The sequence below is a fragment of the Salvelinus sp. IW2-2015 genome, linkage group LG4q.1:29, assembly GCF_002910315.2.
Source record: "Salvelinus sp. IW2-2015 linkage group LG4q.1:29, ASM291031v2, whole genome shotgun sequence".
Lineage (NCBI taxonomy): Eukaryota > Metazoa > Chordata > Actinopteri > Salmoniformes > Salmonidae > Salvelinus > Salvelinus sp. IW2-2015.
Window position 1 is genome coordinate 88,639,590 of NC_036842.1, and position 24,120 is coordinate 88,663,709.

A 24,120-nucleotide genomic window follows, 5' to 3' on the forward strand; every position below is an offset into this window, starting at 1 on the left:
TGCCCGCCTACACATCAAAGTGAAGTAGGATGTCTCTTGCATATGGATCAAAACCCAGATGGCCTGCGTAAATATATTGGCAAAATGTAATTATTGAGTTGGGCTTGTTTGGTACCTTAATTAAATTTGTTCTACACCATTAGAAATAGGACTGAGACGTCAACCGCACAGGGACTGCCTCAGACATAGATGTTCATGCATACCTCTGCCTGAACACTTTCTGCGCGACTCGAGGAAGGAGCGCTCGTGCGCTTGTGCAATTGGTTGACAAGAGCGCAGTGCGCTGACTGTCCTCCGAACAACGAGAGGCTGACTGCTTAGTCGTTATGGATTTAAATGACCTGTAAACAGTATCAGTAGGTTGGACAGGACATCCTTACACTATTTCATCAATTGCAGGTAAAAAGTGGATGATACATCTCTCTATTATGTTGTTCGGTGGACATGTCTGTGGTTCGGTGGGGATGTTGAAGCAATGACTAGCCTTTTCACAGTAAACTATTATGTTGTATGTTTAAATGCATATTTCAAAATGAATCATGCCATCTCAATTTCTCTCGCAGGACAATAACACCCTTTAATATGCATGCTTAATAACGATGTAACAAACATTAAACGAGATGGGTATCTCTTTCTCGAAAGTTTTGTGAATAAATATACGTTTTAAATTAGGATTCTGATGTAAAATGCTGTGAACTAGTTCTTTACTTTGTTTCTTGCTTCTTTAACTTCAACTGTAAAGAGAACATGTTTACATGCTGCTGTGATGTGGACTGGTTGGAATCGGCAAGGTGAGAGGCAATTCAAACAGAGAGAGCTGCTGATAAGGTTATAGTTTTGAGTCTGAATGAACGTTAACAAAGTTTTGTTGTACTGTACAGACATGAAACTAGGCTACACAAATGGTTAAAGTGAATTAGACGGTAGTTTAAGTTTGCAGGCAGCTCGGTGGCAAGTACAATTCTGTATTTCATATTACAGTACACCTACTGTAATATAAATACGATATCGAAGCAAGTACTTATGTAATGACACACAGTACAATACCGTTAAATTGACTATTATACTGTAATTGCAAGCAGGTTGGCTGCTTGGTAAAGTTTTTACTCATTACAGTATATCAATGAATAGTTGGTGTTTTAAATCACTTGCACGTCTAGAGGCATTAACAAAGGCTTCCAAACTGGCAGCGATTACAGGGAAAAACAGACAAAAAGGACATGGCAAGATGCTCAACCAATTAAGGTTTAAGACTTGTAGCCTTGTCCCTATACACTTTAAATTGACGGGCACATAGGAAAATAATTGGTACAGCATTCTCACTCACATGTGTAACAAATAAAGCATCTTACGAGGCACAACTCAAAAAAAATGGTAATAAGCCAGAAACAACAATAACATGCACACATTAGGGGTCAAAAGGTGTTTGGCGTTCCAAAGATAGGTACTGTATACTGTGGGATGGAATTACAGTCCCATTTGAGAGACAGGATTCTTTCCCTGGCCTCACCATTTTCCCACAATGCACCATAAATGACAGTATTCTACAGTAAAACGTTTCAGAGTATTTTACTGTTATTAATACTCCCAAATTACCGTATAATATACAGTTTTCCGTTACAGTGCAACTGTACAAAATGTGAGTATATTATTTGGGAGACAAACATTAAGCTATCCGTTGACAGTTTAAAATAGGGAGCTACAAAGGTCAGTTCTAAGTTACACTGACTGACTCAGAGCGCATTGTTTCTGTCCGAAGCGATGCCTGATAGCAGAGTGACCACAACGTCCCGTTTACCTTTCCTATTGTCGGATATGATTTAGTGATGATAGCCGAGCTTGAGGAGGGGAACCCATTCTGATTCTAGGGTGTCATGTGTACTAATCCAGGACCGAGGGAAGAGTTTTCCCTGTGGTGGAACCCTCACCTGTCTTTGTCAGTCAGGTCTGTGTGCACTTTGCAAGGCTGTCAGAAGGCAATCTTGTCTCCATGCGTTGTGTGTTCGGTCTATCGAGTTATTATTGTAGGCCGAGGCTATCCACCCTGTAAGTGTGAGACTTGTGTAACTTGTAACTGATACATGTGTAACGGATGTGAAATGGCTAGCTAGTTAGCGGGTACGCGCTACTAGCATTTCAATCAGTTACGTCACTTGCTCTGAGACTTAAGTAGGGTTGCCCTTGCTCTGCAAGGGCCGCGGCTTTTGTGGAGCGATGGGTAACGATGCTTCGTGGGCGACCGTTGTTGATGTGTGCAGAAGGTCCCTGGTTCGCGCCCGTGTCGGGGCGAGGGGACGGTCTAAAGTTATACTGTTACACATGTATTGGGTTTATCTCATGACAAGAAGACCCCCTTTTGTGAACTGTTGTTTGATAGCATTTTGGTTTGCAATTTGGTTTGGTTTGCACTAATTATTCTTGTTAATGCATGGGTTTCCAAACATGTTTGGCCCACGACCCCATTTTGATATGTGAAAATTCTTGCGATGCCCACCATGTGAAAATAATTATGTAATTAACTTTTTTATTTGGGGCTGTGGCAATCAATTGAAAAACATTCTAACAGTATTTATGATTGTCTTCTCAACTCCCCATCACATACTTTTAATGTGGGGCTATGACAGTCAATTACAAATGAGTCTGACATAATGTGTCTTATCTCACCACCACTAATGAGACGGGTGTGCTTAATGCATGTCGCGTCTGAGGTTCTCCAAAGTCAGGGGGCGTGGTCGACATCTCTGCTGTCACATCCAACCTGTATCGATATTTGGTTTTAATACAGAGGAGAGCACTGGTGGTTCTTTCAAGACAACTGGGAACTCGGAAAAATACGAGGTCAAATCATGACGTCCGTGATGTTCAGTTCGAGAAAGTCGGAAGCTCTAGAAAGAAGCCCAATTTCCTGTGTTTGGAATTCCGAGTTGGTTGACCGTAAAAAAATTTTTGTTCCCAGTTGTCTTGAACGCACTGAAGTCGGAGATTTCCGAGTTCCCAGTTGTTTTGAACGCGTCATTAATGCTCAGAGGGAGACGGCAGGGTATTATTCCAGTTGAGTCAGGAACCAAAACTCCTCGGTAGTGACCAGTGAATGCATTCGGTCACATGACAGCTCGCTCAGCTGTTCGATTTCACTTACCGGCATGTCAATTGAATCAGGGGCACAGTCAAACGGATTGGGAAGTAGGTCCCAATGTGCTCTTCCAAGCCTTGAAGGTGATCAGTCATCACTCGTGTGGGACACTTACATATGCTGTTTTCTGTTAGAAACATGCCCAGCCGAGGGAAGGGGCATGGTTCGCTTTTGAAAGACTCCAATAAGAATTCTTTCCTCTGAATCCACTGATTCAGTCACTCATCTGTAGAACGTTTTCTATGTCTCCTGTACGCTTGTGTTCAAGGAGATATCTATTTTCATTACACAGAAAGCCAACCAAGTCTAATTTTTACATCCATTGTGAATGACAGCAGTTCCTCTCTCAATGTGAAAAATCGTTCCAACACCTCGATAACCACCAAGCCTCCGTGTGAAATAGAACATTGTCATGCTCTGATCCCGTGCCTTCACGTAGTTTTGCGAACAGGCGGGCGCGCAGTGGATGTGGTTTGATGTAGTTTACAATCAAAGTTACCTGCTGCAGTATATTTCTGACTTCTGTGCTCAGCTCTTTTGAGGACATTTGCTCTCGGTGTACCATACAATGTGTCTATATGACAGAGGGAGACACATTTATAAGTGCATATGCCCGCGCGCCGTCCCGCCATAGATGGAGCCCCATCTGTGCAAAAGCCCACCATTCGATCCCATTGAATCTGTTTTTGGTCAATATGGCCACGCAGCACACTGAACATCCCATTGTGCAGTTGGATGCTCGGGAATCGTGAGACAGAAAAATATGTCCTCGTGAATAGCATCCCCCGACATGTATAGCGAACAAAATTCAATGCATGGGCATCTCGGTCCTCACAGTTAATGTCAATTTGGAGAGCATAAGATGGGGAGTTTTTGAATCGTTCAGCAGTTAGAGTTTCGTTTTGATTGCTAGCAATAGCATAACTTATTCGTTTAACAGTGTTATCTGACAAAGGTATTGATCTGTGTTTCTGTGCCTTTGCCCCCCCACACATTATTTTCACCATATCAATTGCGGCCTGTAATATCAAAGTCTCTGCAATAGTGTGTGGTTTCAAGGCGTAGCGGACCTAACCATTCACGGTGGGATTGATTCAAGTGCAATGGTCAAGTGCAGACTTTTTCCATGATCTAAGGGGGCTGGCTCTCTGGTTGAATTGTATATTTTAGATTTAAATAATTTTCATTTAGAATTTTGAGGTTAACCACATTACAATGATTTTGATACAACGACTATATTATAATATATATATATTTTTGTATGTATATATATTTTTTCTCCAGATTTTGGTAATTACCCGGCAACCTAGTTTTCATATCAGACGACTCCACATGGGGTTGTGATCCTTGGTTTAGGAACGCTGTGTTAATGTAACTGTCCATAGAAAAGCTCCATTTTAAAAGTTAATATTCTGTTAACTCATCCATAAATAATGTTGCTGACTCATCCTACTGTATACCAGTATTTGTGGAGAAAGCATAAATTGGCTAAAATCACTTAAAAAAAAACACCAACAAGTTGTATCTTAAACATACAGTTTCCACAATTCTTGCTATTTCCTCATAGGGGATGATGTCATAGTCCTGCAGAGGATGAGCTGGCCAATCATCAATCTACTCACATTAATATTTTTAATGACCGTTATATACTGTTGTTGGGGCATATACTGTTGTTAGGGCCCCTGAAATCTGCAATGTCATTTGCACACAGTGTAAATACAGTATAGTGTCGTTATTAGAATAAAGGGGAGTTGATGGCAAAGGGCATATGGCAAAGTGCAGAGATAGGACAAGGTGCAGTGACAGGACAAAGTGCAGTGATAGGACAAGGTGCAGTGATAGGACAAAGTGCAGTGATAGGACAAGGTGCAGTGATAGGGATGGCGCAGTGGTCTAGGGCACTGCATCGCAGTGCTAGCTGCGCCACCAGAGTCTCTGGGTTCGCGCCCAGGCTGGGCTGGGTTCGCGCCCAGGTTCTGTCGCAGCCGGCCGCAACCGGGAGATGGGGCGACGCACAATTGGCATAGCGTCGTCCGGGTTAGGGAGGGTTTGGCCGGTAGGGAGGGTTTGGCCGGTAGGGATATCCTTGTCTCAGTATGTAAAAATGTAATAAAATGTATGCACTCTACTGTAAGTCGCTCTGGATAAGAGCGTCTGCTCTTGGCCGGTAGGGATATCCTTGTCTCAGTATGTAAAAATGTAATAAAATGTATGCACTCTACTGTAAGTCGCTCTGGATAAGAGCGTCTGCTAAATGACTAAAATGTAAAAAAAATGTAAAATGTGATAGGACAAGGTGCAGTGATAGGACAAGGTGCAGAGATAGGACAAGGTGCAGAGATAGGACAAGGTTCAGTGATAGAACAAAGTGCAGTGATAGGACAAGGTGCAGTAATAGGACAAGGTCCAGTGATAGGACAAGGTGCGGAGATAGGACAAGGTGCGGAGATAGGACAAGGTGCAATAATAGGACAAGGTTCAGAGATAGGACAAGGTGCAGAGATAGGACAAGGTGCAGTTACAGGACAAGGTGCAGTTACAGGACAAGGTCCAGTGATAGGACAAGGTGCAGTGACAGGACAAGGTGCAGTGACAGNAGGACAAGGTGCAGTGACAGAACAAGGTGCAGTGATAGGACAAGGTGCAGTGATAGGACAAGGTGCAGTGATAGGACAAGGTGCAGTGATAGGATAAGGTGCAGAGATAGGATAAGGTGCAGTGATAGGACAAGGTGCAGTGATAGGACAAGGTGCAGAGATAGGACAAGGTGCAGTGAGAGGACAAGGTGTAGAGATAGGACAAGGTGTAGAGATAGGACAAGGTGCAGTGATAGGACAAGGTGCAGTGATAGGACAAGGTGCAGAGATAGGACAGGGTGCAGTGATAGGACAAGGTGCAGTGATCAGATAAGGTGCAGTGATCGGACAAGGTTTAGTGATCGGACAAGGTGCAGTGATCAGACAAGGTGCAGTGTGGTGGTCTATCAGATTCTGACTGTACTGGATAGAGGTTAACAGTACACTATATCTGACCATCACACATATTTGATGACCCTAAGGGCCACTGAAATGTCATCTCTAGTCCGATGTAATTGTTCCTATATCGCCTCCCCTTGTCTTATAGAGACTTATGTAGCCAGTAGCTAGTCAATCACTATGAGTAGGACTGAGTTTGGTGTGGGATTACAATTTGGGTTGTGGGAGGAAAGACCTGACTCTGTCCACAACGATTGTTGTGGTCTGTTGACTTTGCAAGGTAGTTCTAATTAGAGTCTGGTCTGGGAGATCTAACAGTGCACCTCTTTTGAGTGTAATACTGATTTCTGCTGAATAAGCATGTTTTGGGTTTTTATTTTATTTTCATTAGGTGATTGAACATTTATCGTGAATTTACGCTACTTTGGTTTCTCTTATTTGCAACAGTTTAGTGGTATCCTGTGTAGATATATTTACCTATGAAGAGTTTAGTGGTATCCTGTATAGATATATTGACCTATAGACAGTTTAGCGGTATCCTATGTATATATATATTGACCTATAGACTGTTTAGTGGTATCCTGTATAGATATATTGACCTATAGACAGTTTTAGTGGTATCCTGTGTAGATATATTGACCTATAGACAGTTTAGCGGTATCCTATGTATATATATATTGACCTATAGACTGTTTAGTGGTATCCTGTATAGATATATTGACCTATAGACAGTTTAGCGGTATCCTATGTATATATATATATTGACCTATAGACTGTTTAGTGGTATCCTGTGTAGATATATTGACCTATAGACAGTTTTGTAGTATCCTGTGTAGATATATTGACCTATAGACAGTTTTGTAGTATCCTGTGTAGATATATCAAATCAAATCTAATTGTATTAGTCACATGCGCCGAATACAACAGGTGTAGACCTTACAGTGAAATGCTTACTTACGAGCCCCTAACCAACAATGCAGTTTTAAAAAATACAAGTAATTAAAATGTAAATAACAATAAAGAGACTATATACATGGGGGTACTGGTACAGAGTCAATGGCGGGGGCACCGGTTAGATTAGGTAATATGTACATGAAGGTGGTGGGGGGAACGGCAATACAAATAGTCTGGGTAGCCATTTGATTAGGTGTTCAGGAGTCTTAAGGCTTGGGGGTAGAAGCTGTCTCTTGGACCTATACTTGGCGCTCCGGTACCGCTTGCCGTGCGGGAGCAGAGAGAACAGTCTATGACTAGGGTGGCTGGAGTCTTTGACAATATTTAGGGCCTTCCTCTGACACCGCCTGGTATAGAGGTCCTGGATGGCAGGAAGCTTGGCCCCTGTGATGTACTGGGCCGTTCGCACTATCCTCTGTAGTGCCTTGGAGTCGGAGGCCAAGCAGTTGCCATACCAGGCAGTGATGCAACCAGTCAGGATGCTCTCGATATCAGGAATCAAGGTAAGACCCAGATGCAGACTGTCGAAGTAACAATGTTTATTGTAGCACAGGGGCAGGCAAAGACAGGTCAAGGCAGGCAGGGGTCGAAAATGCAGGGTAATGCAAAGGTACAGGATGGCAGGCGGACTCTGGGTCAGGGACAGGCAGAGTTCAGTAATCCAGAGGTGGAGCAAAGGTACAAGACGGCAAGCAGGCTCAGGGTCAGGCAGAGAGGTCAGGTGGGTACAGGGTCAGGACAGGCAAAGGTCAAAAACCAGGAGGACAAGGAAAGAGAGGCTGGGAAACGATAGGAGCTGACAGGAAAAACGCTGGCTAGCTTGAACAAACAAGACGAACTGGCAACAAACAGACAGAGAACACAGGTATAAATACACGGGATGATAGGGAAGATGGGCTACACCTGTAGGGGGTGGAGACAAGCATAAGGACAGGTGAAACAGATCAGGGCGTGACACTCGATGGTGCAGCTGTAGAACCTTTTGACGATCTGAGGACACATGCCAAATCTTTTCAGTGTGTTGTTACCTACCCCTACCACTTGGGGGTGGCCCATCAGGAAGTCCAGGATCCAGTTGCAGAGGGAGGTGTTTAGTCCCAGGGTCCTTAGCATATTGATGAGCTTTGAGGGCACTATGGTGTTGAACGCTGCGCTGTAGTCAATGAATAGCATTCTCACATAGGTGTTCCTTTTTACCAGGTGGGAAAAGGCAGTGTGGAGTGGGAAAGGGCAGTGTGGAGTGCAATAGAGATTGCATCATCTGTGGATCTGTTGGGGCGGTATGCAAATTGGAGTGGGTCCAGGGATTCTGGGATAATGGTGTTGATGTGAGCCATGACCAGCCTTTCAAAGCACTTCATGGCTACGGACGTGAGTGCTACCGGTCGGTAGTCATTTAGGCAGGTTACCTTAGTGATCTTGGGCACAGACACTATGGTGGTCTGCTTGAAACATGTTGGTATTACAGACTCGGATAGGGAGAGGTTGAAAATGTCAGTAAAGACACTTGCCAGTTGGTCAGCGCAAGCTCGCAGTACACATCCTGGTAATCCGTCTGACCCTATGGCCTTGTGAATGTTGACCTGTTTAAAGGTCTTACTCACATCGGCTGTGGAGAGCGTGTTCACACAGTCTTCCGGAACAGCTGGTGCTCTCATGCATGTTTCAGTGTTATTTGCCTCGAAGCGAGCATAGAAGTAGTTTAACTCGTCTGGTAGGCTCGTTTCACTGGGCAGCTCTTGGCTGTGCTTCCCTTTGTAGTCTGTAATGGTTTACAAGCCCTGCCACATCCGACGAGCATCAGAGATGGTGTAGTACGATTCGATCTTAGTCCTGTATTGAAGCTTTGCCTGTTTGATGGTTCATCGGAGGGCATAGCGGGATTTCTTATAAGCTTCCGGGTTAGAATTCCGCTCCTTGAAAGTGGCAGCTCTAGCCTTTAGCTCAGTGCGGACGTTGCCTGTAATCCATGGCTTCTGGTTGGGTTATGTACGTACGGTCACTGTGGGGACGACGTCATCAATGCACTTATTGATGAAGCCAATGACCGATGTGGTGTACTCCAATGCCATCGGAGGAATCCCGGAACATATTCAGTCTGTGGTAGCAAAACAGTCCTGTAGCTTCGCATCTGCTTTATCTGATCTCATCACTGGTGCTTCCTGCTTTAATTTTTGCTTGTAAGCAGGAATCAGGAGTATAGAATTATGGTCAGATTTGCCAAATAGGGGATGAGGGAGAGCTTTGCATGCTTCTCTGTGTGTGGAGTAAAGGTGGTCCAGAGTTATTTCCTCTGGTTGTACATTTAACATGCTTATAGAAATTTGGTAAAACGGATATATAGTTTCCCTGCATTAAAGTGTCCGGCTACTAGGAGCGCCGCCTCTGGTTGAGCGTTTTCTTGTTTGCTTGTGGCGGAATACAGCTCATTCAATGCTGTCTTAGTGCCAGCCTCTGACTGTGGTGGTATGTAAACAGCTACAAAAAATACAGATGAAAACTCTATAGGTACAGTAGATAGTGTGGTCTACAGCTTATCATGAGATACTCTACCTCAGGCGAGCAATAGCTCAAGACTTCCTCAGATATCGTGCACCAGCTGTTATTTACAAAAATACATAGTCTGCCGCCCCTTGTCTTACCAGACGCCGCTGTTCTATCCTGCCGGTACATTGTATAACCAGCCAGCTGTATGTTGATAGTGTCATAGTTCAGCCACGACTCCGTGAAGCAGAAGATATTACAGTTTTGAATGTCCCGTTGGTAGTTTAATCTTCCATGTAGGTCATCAATTTTATTGTCCAAAGATTACACGTTTTCTAGCAGAATGGAAGGAAGTGGGAGTTTATTCGATCGCCTACAAATTCACAGAAGGAAGCCCGCCGTCCGGCCACTTTTTCTCCGCCTCCTCTTCACGCAAATCACGTAGATCTGGGCCTGTTCTCGAGAAAGCGCCGGACTCGTCAGACTCGTTAGATGAAAAAAAGGATTCTGCCAGTCTGTGGTGAGTAATCGCAGTCCTGATGTCCAGAAGTTATTTTCAGTCATAAGAAACGGTAGCGGCAACATTATGTACAAAATAAGTAAAAAATAAGTTACAAATAACGCAAATAAATGAGCAAAAAAGCACAATCGGTTGGGGTCAGGTAAAACGTCTGCCTTCTTCTCCGGCGCCATTTTAGTTTATATTGATATATTGACCTATAGACAGTTTTTTAGTATCCTGTGATGATATATTGACCTATAGAACATTTTGTAGTATCCTGTGTTGATATATTGACCTATAGACAGTTTTATAGTATCCTGTGTAGATATATTGACCTATAGACAGTTTTGTAGTATCCTGTGTAGATATATTGACATACAGAACGTTTTGTACTATCCTGTGTTGATATATTGACCTATAGAGAGTTTTGTAGTATCCTGTGTAGATATATTGACCTACTGGCAACTTGATATTAATTGAAGTGTAGTGTGTCCAAATTCCACAGACACCATTCTAATATTAGAACAAGAGGAAGTCAATTTTTTTATTTTTTATTCTACGCTTCACTTATCTTTTTTATTTTACCAATGATTCCCACGGAGACTCCTTCTTAAATTTGGGTCTGCTTATTTAAACTGCCAAACACACAACTGGATGGAAGCCCAATGTTTTAAAGCTAACAGGGAATTCAAGTTGCACAGAAGTGAGCCCCGAGTCAGAGATAGTCAGGGACTAGATGGAGACCAGCTGGACAGTAGCTTATGTTAGTGAAGATGCACGCACATTTTTCCTTTGAGTGGAGGACAAGCACCATCCGGGTTTGGTTCAACAGAGTCCAAGGAGCAATTCACATGCAGTATGTCTAAAAAATAAACAACGCTCAGTTGCAAACTCTCAGATGTCATCTCCCTCAGACCCTGGCCTGCCTGGGCAGCTAGCAGGAAGATCAAGAGGGATGATTTCATAGATATAAATGTTGCTTTTAGAAGCTTTAGTTGGATGACCATGGAAAACAAATGCAACACTTTTAAACATTCTGTTATTACATAGATGTGGATTACACAAGTGTAAAGGAGGATTAAAGACCTTTCTTGAAGATGAAGATGGTTTTCCAAAATGTGTTAATTTATATTATTTTGCCAGTATATCATTATTTGATATTCATGCACATTAATGTACTAAATTATTTATGTGATATGTAGCATAAAGGTATTCTCTGACTTCCTCACACAGTAATAAATTAGGTCAACCTTAACAAAATCATCAGATGTCAATTTCTGTGATTGTAAATTGAAAATAGTAATTATTAAATATTTTCATATACAGTGGCTTGCGAAGTATTCACCCCACTTGGCATTTTTCCTATTTTGTAGCCTTACAACCTGGAATTAAAATAGATTTTTTTGGGGGGGGTTGTATAGTTTGATTAACACAACATGCCTACCACTTTGAAGATGCAAAATATTTTTTATTGTGAAAGAAACAAGAAACAAGACAAAAACAGAAAACTTGAGCGTGCATAACTTTTCACCCCCACCACAGTCAATACTTTGTAGAGCCATCTTTTGCAGCAATTACAGCTGCAAGTCTCTTGGGGTATGTCTCTATAAGCTTGACACATCTAGCCACTGGGATTTTTGCCCATTCTTCAAGGCAAAACTGCTCCAGCTCCTTCAAGGTGGATGGGTTCCGCTGGTGTACAGCAATCTTTAAGTCATACCACATATTCTCAATTGGATTGAGGTCTGGGCTTTGACTAGGCCATTCCAAGACATTTAAATGTTTCCCCTTAAACCACTTGAGTGTTGCTTTAGCAGTGTGCTTAGGGTCATTGCCCTGCTGGAAGGTGAACCTCCGTCACAGTCTCAAATATCTGGAAGACTGAAACAGGTTTCCCTCAAAGAATTTCCCTGTATTTAGCGCCATCCATCATTCTTTCAATTCTGACCAGTTTCAAAGTCCCTGCCGATGAAAAACATCCCCAGAGCATGATGCTGCCACCACCATGCTTCACTGTGTTCTCGGGGTGATGAGAGGTGTTGGGTTTGCGCCAGACATAGCATTTTCCTTGAGGGCCAAAAAGCTAAATGTTAGTCTCATCTGAGCAGAGTACCTTCTTCCATGTGTTTGGGGAGTCCCCCACATGCCTTTTGGTGAACACCAAATGTGTTTGCTTATTTTTTTCTTTAAGCAATGGCTTTTTTCTGGCCACTCTTCCGTAAAGCCCAGCTCTGTGTAGTGTACGGATTAAAGTGGTCCTATGGACAGATACTCCAATCTCCGCTGTGGAGCTTTGCAGCTCCTTCAGGGTTATCTTTTGTCTCTTTGTTGCCTCTCTGATTAATGCCCTCCTTGCCTGGTCTGTGAGTTTTGGTGGGCGGCCCTCTCTTGGCAGGTTTATTGTTGTACCATATTCTTGGATTTAATGATGCTCTGTGGGATGTTCAAAGTTTCTGATATTTTTTTATAACCCAATTCTGATCTATACTTATCAACAACTTTGTCCCTGACCTGTTTGGAGAGCTCCTTGGTCTTCATGGTGCCCCTTGCTTGGTGGTGCCTGTTGCTTATTGTTGTTGCAGACTCTGGGGCCTTTCAGAACAGGTGTATATATACTGAGGCCATGTGACAGATCATGTGACACTTAGATTGCACACAGGTGGAATTTATTTAACTCATTATGTGCATTCTGAAGGTAATTGGTTGCACCAGATCTTATTTACGGGCTTCATAGCAAAGGGGGTGAATACATATGCACGCACTACTTTTTCGGGGGTTTTTTGTATAATTTTTTGAAACAAGTGATTTTTTTCATTTCACTTCACCAATTTGGACTATTTTGTGTATTACATGAAATCCAAATAATAATCAATTTAAATTACCGGTTGTAATGCAACAAAATAGGAAAAACGCCAAGGGGGATGAATACTTTTGCAAGGCACTGTATTTTATGGGACAATATACAAATGTTTTTGAGAAAAATATTTAGAAAAAGACACTTTCATTAAGTAAATGTATTTATTAGTTCTCTCATTTTTGTCAAGAGAGATGAAAATGTAATAAATTGAAGGTTATTTGTTGATGTGAAAATCAAAATTAATCAATTTTAAGGTTGTGTGTGGGGGGGTCACCAACATTTCTGGAGAATAAAATTAGGTCCCCAGGAGTTCTGGTGAAATAAACGGGGTCCCCGCTGAAATAGTTTGAATAGCATTGGTTTACCACAGTCAAGGCAAGTTTAAGATATACAATATATAAAAGATATGCACAAAGATATGCACAAATATATAAAAGATATGCACATATATTATATGTGCCTACACATTTGAACTCATATAGGCCTATTTTATAGCCTACGGAATAGCTTTTTCATCATCTACGGTACTTTTCAACCAACCCAGAATGGATGTGCTGAGACTTGAGAGGTGCACCTTACTGTTTGTCTCCCCAGGTAGAGCCCACCTGACCCACGACCCATCAGAAGACCCTCACCAAGAGCCCGGTTAGCAGCCTGGAGAAGCCATGGAGAGGAATGAGAGGTCCACCCCCGTCCCTGGCAAAGAGAAAGAGGTGGATATCATCAATATCAAGGGCATCGAGGACATAGGCTATGTCCAGCCGGATTCCATAGTAAGTCGGTCACCTTTAGTTTTCAGCAACTGACAAATCAAAGTCCATAGCAAATAGCAAACTGTAGCAGCATGCAAAGCATGTGATTTTGGGAAAAAACGTAGCAGCACAGCAAAACCAGGGTTGACAGTGGTAAATACCCTCGGTGGTCCTCTGTAGCTCAGTTGGTAGAGCATGGTGCTGGCAGTGGCAACGTCAGCATAGTGGGTTTGATTCATAGGACAACCATACGTAAAAAACGTATACATGGTTGGCGCAGCGGTCTAATGCACTGCATTGCAGTGTTGCGGCGTCACTATAGCCTGGGGTTCATTACCTGCTGGGACCGGGAGTACCATAGGGCGGCGCACAATTGGCCGAGCATCGTCTGGGTTAGGGAAGGGTTTCGCCAGTGGGGCTGTACTTGGCTCATTGCGCTCTAGTGTCTCCTTGTGGCGGCCTGGGTGCCTGCAGGCTGACTTCGGTCGTCGTTGTGTTTCCTCCGACACATTGGTGCAGCTGGCTTCCGGGATAAGCGAGCGAGTGTTAAGAAGCGCGATTTGGCAGGTCATGTTTCTGAGGATGAATGACTCAAACTTCGCCACTCCCGAGCCTGTTGGGGAGTTGCAGCAATGAGACAAGATCGTAATCATGAAATTGGGGGAGAAAAAGGCGGTAAAAATTGCACGCATGACTGTAAGTTGTTTTGGATAAAAGCATCTGCTAAATGGCATACAGTTGAAGTTGGAAGTTTACCTACACCATTTAAACTCAGTTTTTCACAATTCCTGACATTTAATCCTAGTAATAATTCCCTGTTTTAGGTCAGTTAGGATCACCACTTTATTTTAAGAATGTGAAATGTCAGAATAATAGTAGAAAGAATGATTTATTTCAGCTTTTATTTCTTTCATCACATTTCCAGTGGGTCAGAAGTTTACATACACTCAATTAGTATTTGGTAGCATTGCCTTTAAATTGTTTAACTTGGGTCAAACGTTTCGGGCAGCCTTCCACAAGCTTCCCACAATAAGTTGGGTGAATTTTGGCCCATTCGTCCTGACAGAGCTGGTGTAACTGAGTCAGGTTTGTAGGCTTCCTTGCTTGCACACGCTTTTTCAGTTCTACCCACACATTTTCTATAGGATTGAGGTCAGGGCTTTGTGATGGCCACTCCAATACCTTGACTTTGTTGTCCTTAAGCCATTTTGCCACAACTTTGGAAGTATGCTTGGGGTCATTGTCTATTTGGAAGACCCATTTGCGACCAATATTTAACTTTCTGACTGATCTTGTATTTATTTTGTCTTGAGATGTTGCTTCAATATATCTACATAATTTTCCTTTACTCATGATGCCATCTATTTTGTGAAGTGCACCAGTCCATCCTGCAGCAAAGCACCCCCACAACATGATGCTGCCACCCCCGTGCGTCACGGTTGGGATGGTGTTCTTCGGCTTGCAAGCATCCCCCTTTTTCCTCCAAACATAACAATGGTCATTATGGCCAAACAGTTATATTTTTGTTTCATCAGACCAGAGGACATTTCTCCAAAAAGTATGATCTTTATCCCCATGTGCAGTTGCAAACCATATTCTTGCTTTTTTATGGCGGTTTTGGAGCAGTGGCTCCTTGCTGAGTGGCCTTTCAGGTTATGTCCATATAGGACTTGTTTTACTGTGGATATAGATCATTTTGTACCTGTTTCCTCCAGCATCTTCACAAGGTCCTTTACTGTTGTTCTGGGATTGATTTGCACTTTTCGCACCAAAGTACGTTCATCTCTAGGAGACAGAACGCGTCTTCTTCCTGAGTGGTATGACGGCTGCGTAGTCCCATGGTGTTTATACATGCGTACTATTGTTTGTACAGATGAACGTGGTACATTCAGGCATTTGGAAATTGCTCCCAAGGATGAACCAGACTTGTGGAGGTCTACAATTTCTTTTCTGAGGTCTTGGCTGATTTCTTTTGATTTTCCCATGATGTCAAGCAAAGAGGCACTGAGTTTGAAGGTAGGACTTGAAATACATCCACAGGTACACCTCCAATTGACTCAAAGTATGTCAATTAGCCTATCAGAAGCTTCTAAAGCCATGACATAATTTTCTGTAATTCTCCAAGCTGTTTAAAGGCACAGTCAACTTCATGTATGTAAACTTCTGACTCACTGGAATTGTGATGTTATAATTGAATTATAAGTGAAATAATCTGTCTGTAAACAATTGTTGGAAAAATTACTTGTGTCATGCACAAAGTAGATGTCCTAACCGACTTGCCAAAACTATAGTTTGTTAACAAGACATTTGTGGAGTGGTTGAAAAACGAGTTTTAATGACTCCAACCTAGTTGTATGTCAACTTCCGACTTCAACTGTATATTATAATTGATTAGAGTGCCCAATCACAAGTTTACATCACAGTTGGGATACCGCATTACATCACAGTGGGGATACCTAATTGTTTGTTTCCTTTTGTTCTGGGGCCGTATGTATCAAGCGTCAGAGTAGGAGTACTGATCTAGGAAATACATGCTGTCTTAGCTAAAGAAATGTTCCTATGATCTACATACAGTACCAGTCAAAAGTTTGGACACACCTACTCATTCAAGGGATTTTCTTTATTTTTACTATTAAATACATTGTAGAATAATAGTGAAGACATCACAACTATGTAATAAAACATATGGAATCATGTTGTAACCTAAAAGTGTTAAACACATTTTAAAAAAAGTTATATTTTATATTCTTTAAAGTAGCCACCCTTTTCCTTGATGACAGCTTTCCACGCTCTTGGCATTCTGTCAACCAGCTTCACCTGGAATGCTTTCCCAACAGTCTTGAAGGAGATCCCACATATGCTGAGTACTGTTGTCTGCTTTTCCTTCACTCTACGTCCACTCATCCCAAACCATCTCAAAAATGGGTTGCGGTCAGGTGATTGTGGAGGCCAGGTCCTCTGATGGAGCACTCCATGACTCTTCGTCTTGGTCAAACGCCCCTTACATAGCCTGAAGGTGTGTTGAGTCATTGTCCTGTTGAAAAACAAATGATAGTTCCACTAAGAGTAAACCAGATGGGTTGGCGTATCACTGCAGAATGCTGTGGTAACCATGCTGGTTAAGTGTGCCTTGAATTCTAAATAAATCACTGACAGTGTCACCAGCAAAGCACCATCACACCTCCTCCTCCATGCTTCACGGTGGGAACCAAAAATGTGGACAGATTTCCACAGTCTAATGTTCATTGTTCGTGTTTCTTGGTCCAAGCAAGTCTCTTCTTAGTGTCCTTTAGTAGTGGTTTCTTTGCAGCAATTCCACCATGAAGGCCTGATTCACTTAGTCTCTTCTGAACAGTTGATGTTGAGGGTTACTCTTTGAAGCGTTTATTTGGGCTGCAATATCTGAGGCTGGTAGCTCTGATTAATTTATCCTCTGCAGCAGAGGCAGCTCTGGGTCTTCCTTTCCTGTGGCGGTCCTCATGAGAGACAGTTTCATCATAGCGCTTGATGGTTTTTGCAACTGCACTTGAAGAAACTTTCAAAGTTCTTGAAATCAAATCAAATATATTTATATAGCCCTTCTTACATCAGCTGATATCTCAAAGTGCTGTACAGAAACCCAGCCAAAAACCCCAAACAGCAAGCAATGCAGGTGTAGAAGCACGGTGGCTAGGAAAAACTCCCTAGAAAGGCCGAAACCTAGAGAGGAACCAGGCTATGAGGGGTGGCCAGTCCTCTTCTGGCTGTGCCGGGTGGAGATTATAACAGAACATGGCCAAGATGTTCAAATGTTTGTAAATGACCAGCATGGTCAAATAATAATAATCACAGTAGTTGTCGAAATGTTCTGCATTGACTGACCTTCATGTCTTAAAGTAATGATGGACTTATTTGCTTATTTTAGCTGTTCTTGCCATAATATGGACTTGGTCTTTCCAGGTCCAGGCATTCCAGGTGACTGGTTGAGAGAATGCCAAGAGTGTGCAAAGTTGTCATCAAGGCAAAGGGTGGCTATTTTTAAGAATCTGAAATATAAAATATATTTTGATTTGTTTAACACTTTTTTGCTTATTACATGATTCCATATGTGTTATTTCATAGTTTTGATGTCTTCACTATTATTCTACAATGTAGAACTTAGTAAAAATTAAGAAAAACCCTTGAATGAGTAGTTGTGTTCAATCTTTTGACTGGTATTGTAAATGTCTAGTGGCATATGATATGGCATATGCCTGTTCGCACACATTAAGGACAGGCAAGAAAAATAGCTGAAGGCCTGTACGTTGTTCTGAAGGATTATATGCATCACTATATACAGTATGTCTTCCAATCACAAACTTTTGACTGGTACTCTATTTCTCTACTCTGTCTGCATACGTAACACTCCGCACCGTGACATGTGTATAACTCTTGACTGACTGATAACATGAAACGATGTCTGCTAGGTGTTGGATATTTTGGGTTGATGTAGACATGGAACAGTTCTGTAACAAGCCTTTTGGGAAATGCTGGCTGAAGTTAATTAGTTGTTTGGCCTACAGGTGGTTTGCTAGACATTTTACGGTCATTATTGAGAAAATGTATTGGCAGGGTTGGGGTAACGGTAATCAGTTAAAAAAAAACGGTAATCAGTTACATTACCAGCAAAAATATTGTAATCATATTATGTCCTATGATAGCTGTATACAGTAATGTCATAGGCTAGCTGTATACAGTAATGTCCTAGGCTAGCTGTAAGGACTTTCCTAGCAGTATACAGCACTTGGGTCATTGCCAGCAGCATTGCCAGCAGCTTTTTGTAAGAGTAGGAGTGTTAACCCTGATGTCCTTGCTAAATTCCCAATCTGCCTTCATACCATCATGGCCACCTAATCATCCCCAGTTTACAATTGGTTCATTCATCCCCCTTCCTCTCCGCTGTAACTATTCCCCAGGTCGTTGCTGTAAATGAGAATGTGTTCTCAGTCAACATACCTGGGAAAATAAAAAAATAAAAATGGGGAGTGTCCTAGGCTAGCTGTATACAGTAACACTAAGCATTGGGGTGATCTGACCACATCCTTATGTTCCCTAGACCTGTGAGAAGTGAACTTTGCCTCAGCTTCCTGTGTGGAGCAGACTGAGACATGTTTTCCTCTGGGACCACTCGCTGGTTTACAAGGCTGCTCTTGTTATGTTTATTAGTTAGTTGTGTATTTGTTTTACTTTTTTAGTAGCTAAAAATAAACTGTCCCTGGAGGCTATTTTTCAGAGTTATGCAATGTCACATCATTTTAAGATTCTGTTCAGATTTTTTTGTTGTTGTGGCTATTAACTGGTAGTACACAAATACAGTTTTACCTTTGTTGGCTATCTTCTATTACTAACCTTAAATTGTTTTTGTAATAACAGGGCTCATCTGTCAAATATTCTTGGTCTCAGCATGTCAAAATAAAGGTTAAATTAGAAACAAACAAAAACATATTTTGAATGAGAGCTGGGAATTGGTCTGCAACTGTAAAAGTAAGGACATTCACGAGCACCACATTGACTACTTTACCCATGCTCTACCAAGGATTTCCAGCACACAGCTTTGACCTGTTACAGTAGCTGTCTTCGTCTATTGTACTTCAAACATTGTGTAGGCAAGTTGCTTAGGATTCAAACCTTCTCAAAAAGCCTAATTCATACTCTTCAGAGCAGTGTCGGTCGGTGCCATTTAAGATGAGGGAGGATCATTTATTTTTATGAACATGGCCGATTTTTTTTATTACAGCATATTGGATGACTGTGTCACGCGGAATGACGCTGGAGAGACGAAGCAGGTACGGGGAGTAAAACATTTCATTATAACGGACAGAGACGAGACAGGAACAGCGTCAGAAACAAATTCAAAAGAAAAACAATACAATGCAGCAGCAGGGAACAGAGCTGGGGAACTGACAAATATAGGGGAGGAAATAAACAGGTGATAAGTGAGTCCAGGTGAGTCCAATAACGCTGAAGCGATTGACGAGGGAGGGCAGGTGTGAGTGATGATGGCAGGAGCGTGAGATGCAGGGTAATCTGGCGCCCTCAAGCGCCAGGGGAAGGGAAGAGCGGGAGCAGACGTGACAGTACCCCTCCCTCTTGGGATGCCACCCAGCGTCCCACCTAGGCGAACCGGCCGAGACATGGGCGCTGGGCAAGCTGGTTGGGGCGTGAAAACCCGACGAACGGGCAGGAGCTTGAGAGCCTGGCGAGCCGGCCGAGGCATGAGAGCCTGACGATCCAGCTGAGGCAATGAGAGCCTGTCGATCCTGCAGCAGAAGGGGAGCCCGATGTTCCAGTGGAGTGTGACGTGGGATGGGAAGCCGCCGAGCCAGGAAAACCTCTCGAGCCAGCCAGGGCGTGAAAGCCCGATGGGCTGGCTTAGGCAACCCCGGTTCCATCGGCGGCAGGATCCACCCCGACGTCACCAACAAAACAAAAAACAAAAACTCCTGGACCAGCTGGGCGAANCGGCGGCAGGATCCACCCCGACGTCACCAACAAAACAAAAAACAAAAACTCCTGGACCAGCTGGGCGAACAAGACCTGACGATCCGGCTGAGGCCTGACATGGGATGGGCGCCTTCCGAGCCAACCGGGGCAAGGAAACCTCTCGAGCCAGCTAGGGCATGGAAGCCCGATGAGCTGGCTAGGCATCCCGGTTCCATCGGTGGCGACCACCGAAACTAAAGACAAAAACAATCAATGCAGCAGCCAACACACGAAGCATCGGGGAGTGCGGGCAGCGAACGGTTGAAAAGCATGCATTTGGTTTTACTAGCGTTTAAGAGCAGTTGGAGGCCACGGAAGGAGTGTTGTATGGCATTGAGCCTCGTTGAGTTAGTTAGCACAGTGTCCAAGGAAGGGCCAGAAGTATACGAATGGTGTTGTCTGAGTAGACGTGGATCAGGGATCGCCCGCAGCAAAGCGAATCATTGATAATACAGAGAAAAGAGTCGGCCCGAGAATTTGAACCCTGTGGTACCTCCAAGAGACTGCTAGAGGTCCGGACAACAATGCCCTCTGATTTGACAACACTGAACTTCTGTCTGCAAAGTAATTGGTGAACCAGGCGAGGCAGTCATAAAAAAAAACAAGACTTATTGAGTCTGCCGATAAGAATACGGTGATTGACAGAGTTCGAAGAGCCTTGGCCAGGTTCGATGAAGACGGCTGCACAGTACTGTCTTTTATCGATGGCGGTTATGATATTGTTTAGTGCCTTGATGTGGCTGAGGTGCACCCGTGACCGGCTCGGAAACCGGATTGCACAGCGGAGAAAGTACGGTGGGATTCGAAATGGTCAGCGATCTGTTTATTAACTTGGCTTTCGAAGACTTAGATAGGCAGGGCAGGATGGATATAGGTCTGTAACAGTTTGGGACTAGGTAGTCACCCCCTTTGAAGAGGGGAGTGACCGCGGCAGTTTCCAATCTTTAGGGATCTCGGATGATACGAAAATTAGGTTGAACAGGCTGGTAATAGGGGTTGCAACAATGGCGGCGATAGTTTTAGAACAGAGAGGATCTAATTGTCTAGCCAGCTGATTTGTACGGTCCAGGTTTTGCAGCTCTTTCAGAACATCTGTTATCTGGATTTGGGTTCAGGAGGACTGGGGAAGGCTTGGGCGAGTAGCCTGGCGGGGGGGGGGGGGGGGCGGAGCTTGTTGGCCGGGGTTGGAGTAGCCAGGAGGAAGGCATGGCCAGCCGTTGAGAAATGCTTATCGAAATTTTCGATAATCATGGATTTATCGGTGGTTACCGTGTTACCTAGCCTCAGTGCAGTGGGCAGCTGGGAAGAGGTGCTCTTGTTCTCCATGGACTTTACAGTGTCCCAAAACTTTTTGGAGTTAGAGCTACAGGATGCAAATTTCTGCTTGAAAAAGTTAGCCTTTGCTTTCCGGACTGACTGCGTGTATTGGTTCCTGACTTCCCTGAACAGTTGCATATTGCGGGGACTATTCGATGCTATTGCAGTCTGCCACAGGATGTTTTTGTGCTGGTCAAGGGCAGTCAGGTCTGGAGTGAACCAAGGGCTATATCTGTTCTTAGTTCTGCATTTTTTGAACGGCACATGCTTATCTAAGATGGTGAGGAAATTACTTTTAAAGAATGACCAGGCATCCTCGACTGACGGGATGAGGTCAATATCCTTCCAGGATACCCGGGTCAGGTCGATTAGAAAGGCCTGCTCGCAGAAGTGTTTTAGGGAGCGTTTGACAGTAATGAGGGGTGGTCGTTTGACCGCGGACCCATAGCGGATACAGGCAATGAGGCAGTGATCGCTGAGATCTTGATTGAAGACAGCAGAGGTGTATTTGGAGGGCAAGTTGGTCAGGATAATGTCTATGAGGGTGCCCATGTTTATGGATTTAGGGTTGTACCTGGTGGGTTCCTTGATGATTTGTGTGAGATTGAGGACATCTAGCTTAGATTGTAGGACTGCTGGGGTGTTAAGCATATCCCAGTTTAGGTTACCTAACAGAACGAACTCTGAAGCTAGATGGGGGGCGATCAATTCACAAATGGTGCCCAGGGCACAGCTGGGAGCGGAGGGGGGTCAATAGCAGGCGGCAACAGTGAGAGACTTATTTCTGGAGAGATTCATTTTTAAAATTAGAAGTTTGAACTGTTTGGGTATAGACCTGGAAAGTATGACAGAACTTTGCAGGCTATCTCTGCAGTAGATTGCAACTCCTCCCCCTTTGGCAGTTCTATCTTGACGGAAAATGTTGTAGTTGGGTATGGAAATCTCAGAATTTTTGGTGGCCTTCCTAAGCAAGGATTCAGACACGGCAAGGACATCCGGGTTGGCGGAGTGTGCTAAAGCAGTGAGTAAAACAAACTTAGGGAGGAAGCTTCTGATGTTGACATGCAGGTAAGCCCAGGCACTGAGTGATGATAAGAGAGGTTGTATCTCTGGACATGCTGGTTATAATGGGTGAGGTCACTGCATGTGTGAGAGGTGGGACAAAGGAGGTATCAGAGGTATGGAACTAGGGGCTCCATTTTAAACTAGAAACAATGATGACTAACCTAAACAACAGTATACAAGGCATATTGACATTTGAGAGAGACATACAGCGAGGCATAAAGTAGTCACAGGTGTTGATTGGGAGATCTAGCTAAGACAACAAGGGTGAGACAACAACAGCTAATCAGCTAAAACAACAACAACAACAGGTAAAATGGCAATGACTGGGCAGAGAGGGTCAGTTAACTACACACAGAGCCTGAGTTCGCGGCTGGGGCCGACAGATAAACAAAAAAACAGAATGGAGTACCGGGATTAATGGACAGTCCAGCAGGCATCAGCTATGTAGCCAAGTGATCATAGGGTCCAGGGGGCAGCAATAGATGGAACAGGGAAGCCGCGGAGTAGTCGCTACTATGCTAGCACGTGGGCGACATGGCATTTAAAGTTAGTAGCCCGGGGCTAGTAGAAGCGTCTGCTCCGACGTCCGACGGAGGTTGGTTGAAGGCACAGCGGATGGAGTTTTCGTTGGCAGACCAGTCGTTGTGGTGCGGCGGGGTGCCGTGTCGACAAAGGATCCAAGCCAGATGGCGAAAGAGGTTTTGTAGTTGTAATAATTTAGTTTGCTAGCCGGGAGATGCGCCTGGCTCACGGCTAACTGGTGCTAGCTTCGGGGCAGGGGCATTAGCCACTATAGCCACTCGGTAGTAGCGGTGATCCGGTACCAAGGTCCAGAGCTTACGGCAAGGATCCGGTGGAGTAGTGGGTTCTAGCCATGTTTGGGTGGAGTCTGGGTGAACAACTGAGTAGGCCGGGAGGTGGGCCTGGCTATGGGCTAGCTTCGGTACTGGGTCACTCGGTGGCAGCTAGCTAGCTGTGAAGATCAGGAGTAATTGTCCAGGGATTACGGCAGGAATCCGGCGTTGTAGTGGAGAGACAGTCCGATACTGGTAGGCTGGCGAGCATTATCGAGGCTAAAAGAAAGGGCTGGTATATGTGCAGAAGGTAAAGGCTGCTAGCAGTGGCTAACAATGACTAAATAGCTTGTAGCTAATTAGCTGGTTAGCTTCTGATGGCTAGGTGGTTCTTCCTATAAGGTCTAAAAATTTAAAATAAAAGCGGTTCCGTATCACATTGGGTGAGGCAGGTTACCGGAAGGTATAATTGAATTAAAATGGAAAAGAGATTGAAAATAAAATTGGAATATATACAAAAAAAGACGAAAAATACAAAAGTACACGAGAGGACGAACAAAACACGTCTGCACTGCTACGCCATCTTGGATTGCAAGTGGTTAACAAAGAAATAGCTACTCCTATATGCTTAATTTAGAGTTATTAATGTATCTTTAGTTGTTGTACAAACATTGGGCTATATGTTTTGATTTTTAATACACTTTAAGGCTGCATGATGCGACTCTAATGATGATTTGAAAAAAGTTGCTTGAAAGACATGAGCTCTGCTTTGTTTTTTTGCGCAGG

The 24,120-nt window shown here is 43.6% G+C and overlaps 1 protein-coding gene across 1 annotated transcript in view; it reads left to right on the plus strand.

Annotated features, from left to right (window-relative positions):
- The first annotated feature begins 242 nt into the window (after window positions 1–242).
- Window positions 243–24,120, plus strand: part of LOC111961052 (anoctamin-1) — a 43,699-nt gene continuing 19,821 nt past the window's right edge. The window contains exons 1-2 of the mRNA XM_023983178.1: window positions 243–399; window positions 13,500–13,678. Coding sequence (XP_023838946.1) covers window positions 13,571–13,678 — 108 coding nt within the window. The 5' untranslated portion in view covers window positions 243–399; window positions 13,500–13,570. The remainder of the gene's footprint in view (window positions 400–13,499; window positions 13,679–24,120) is intronic.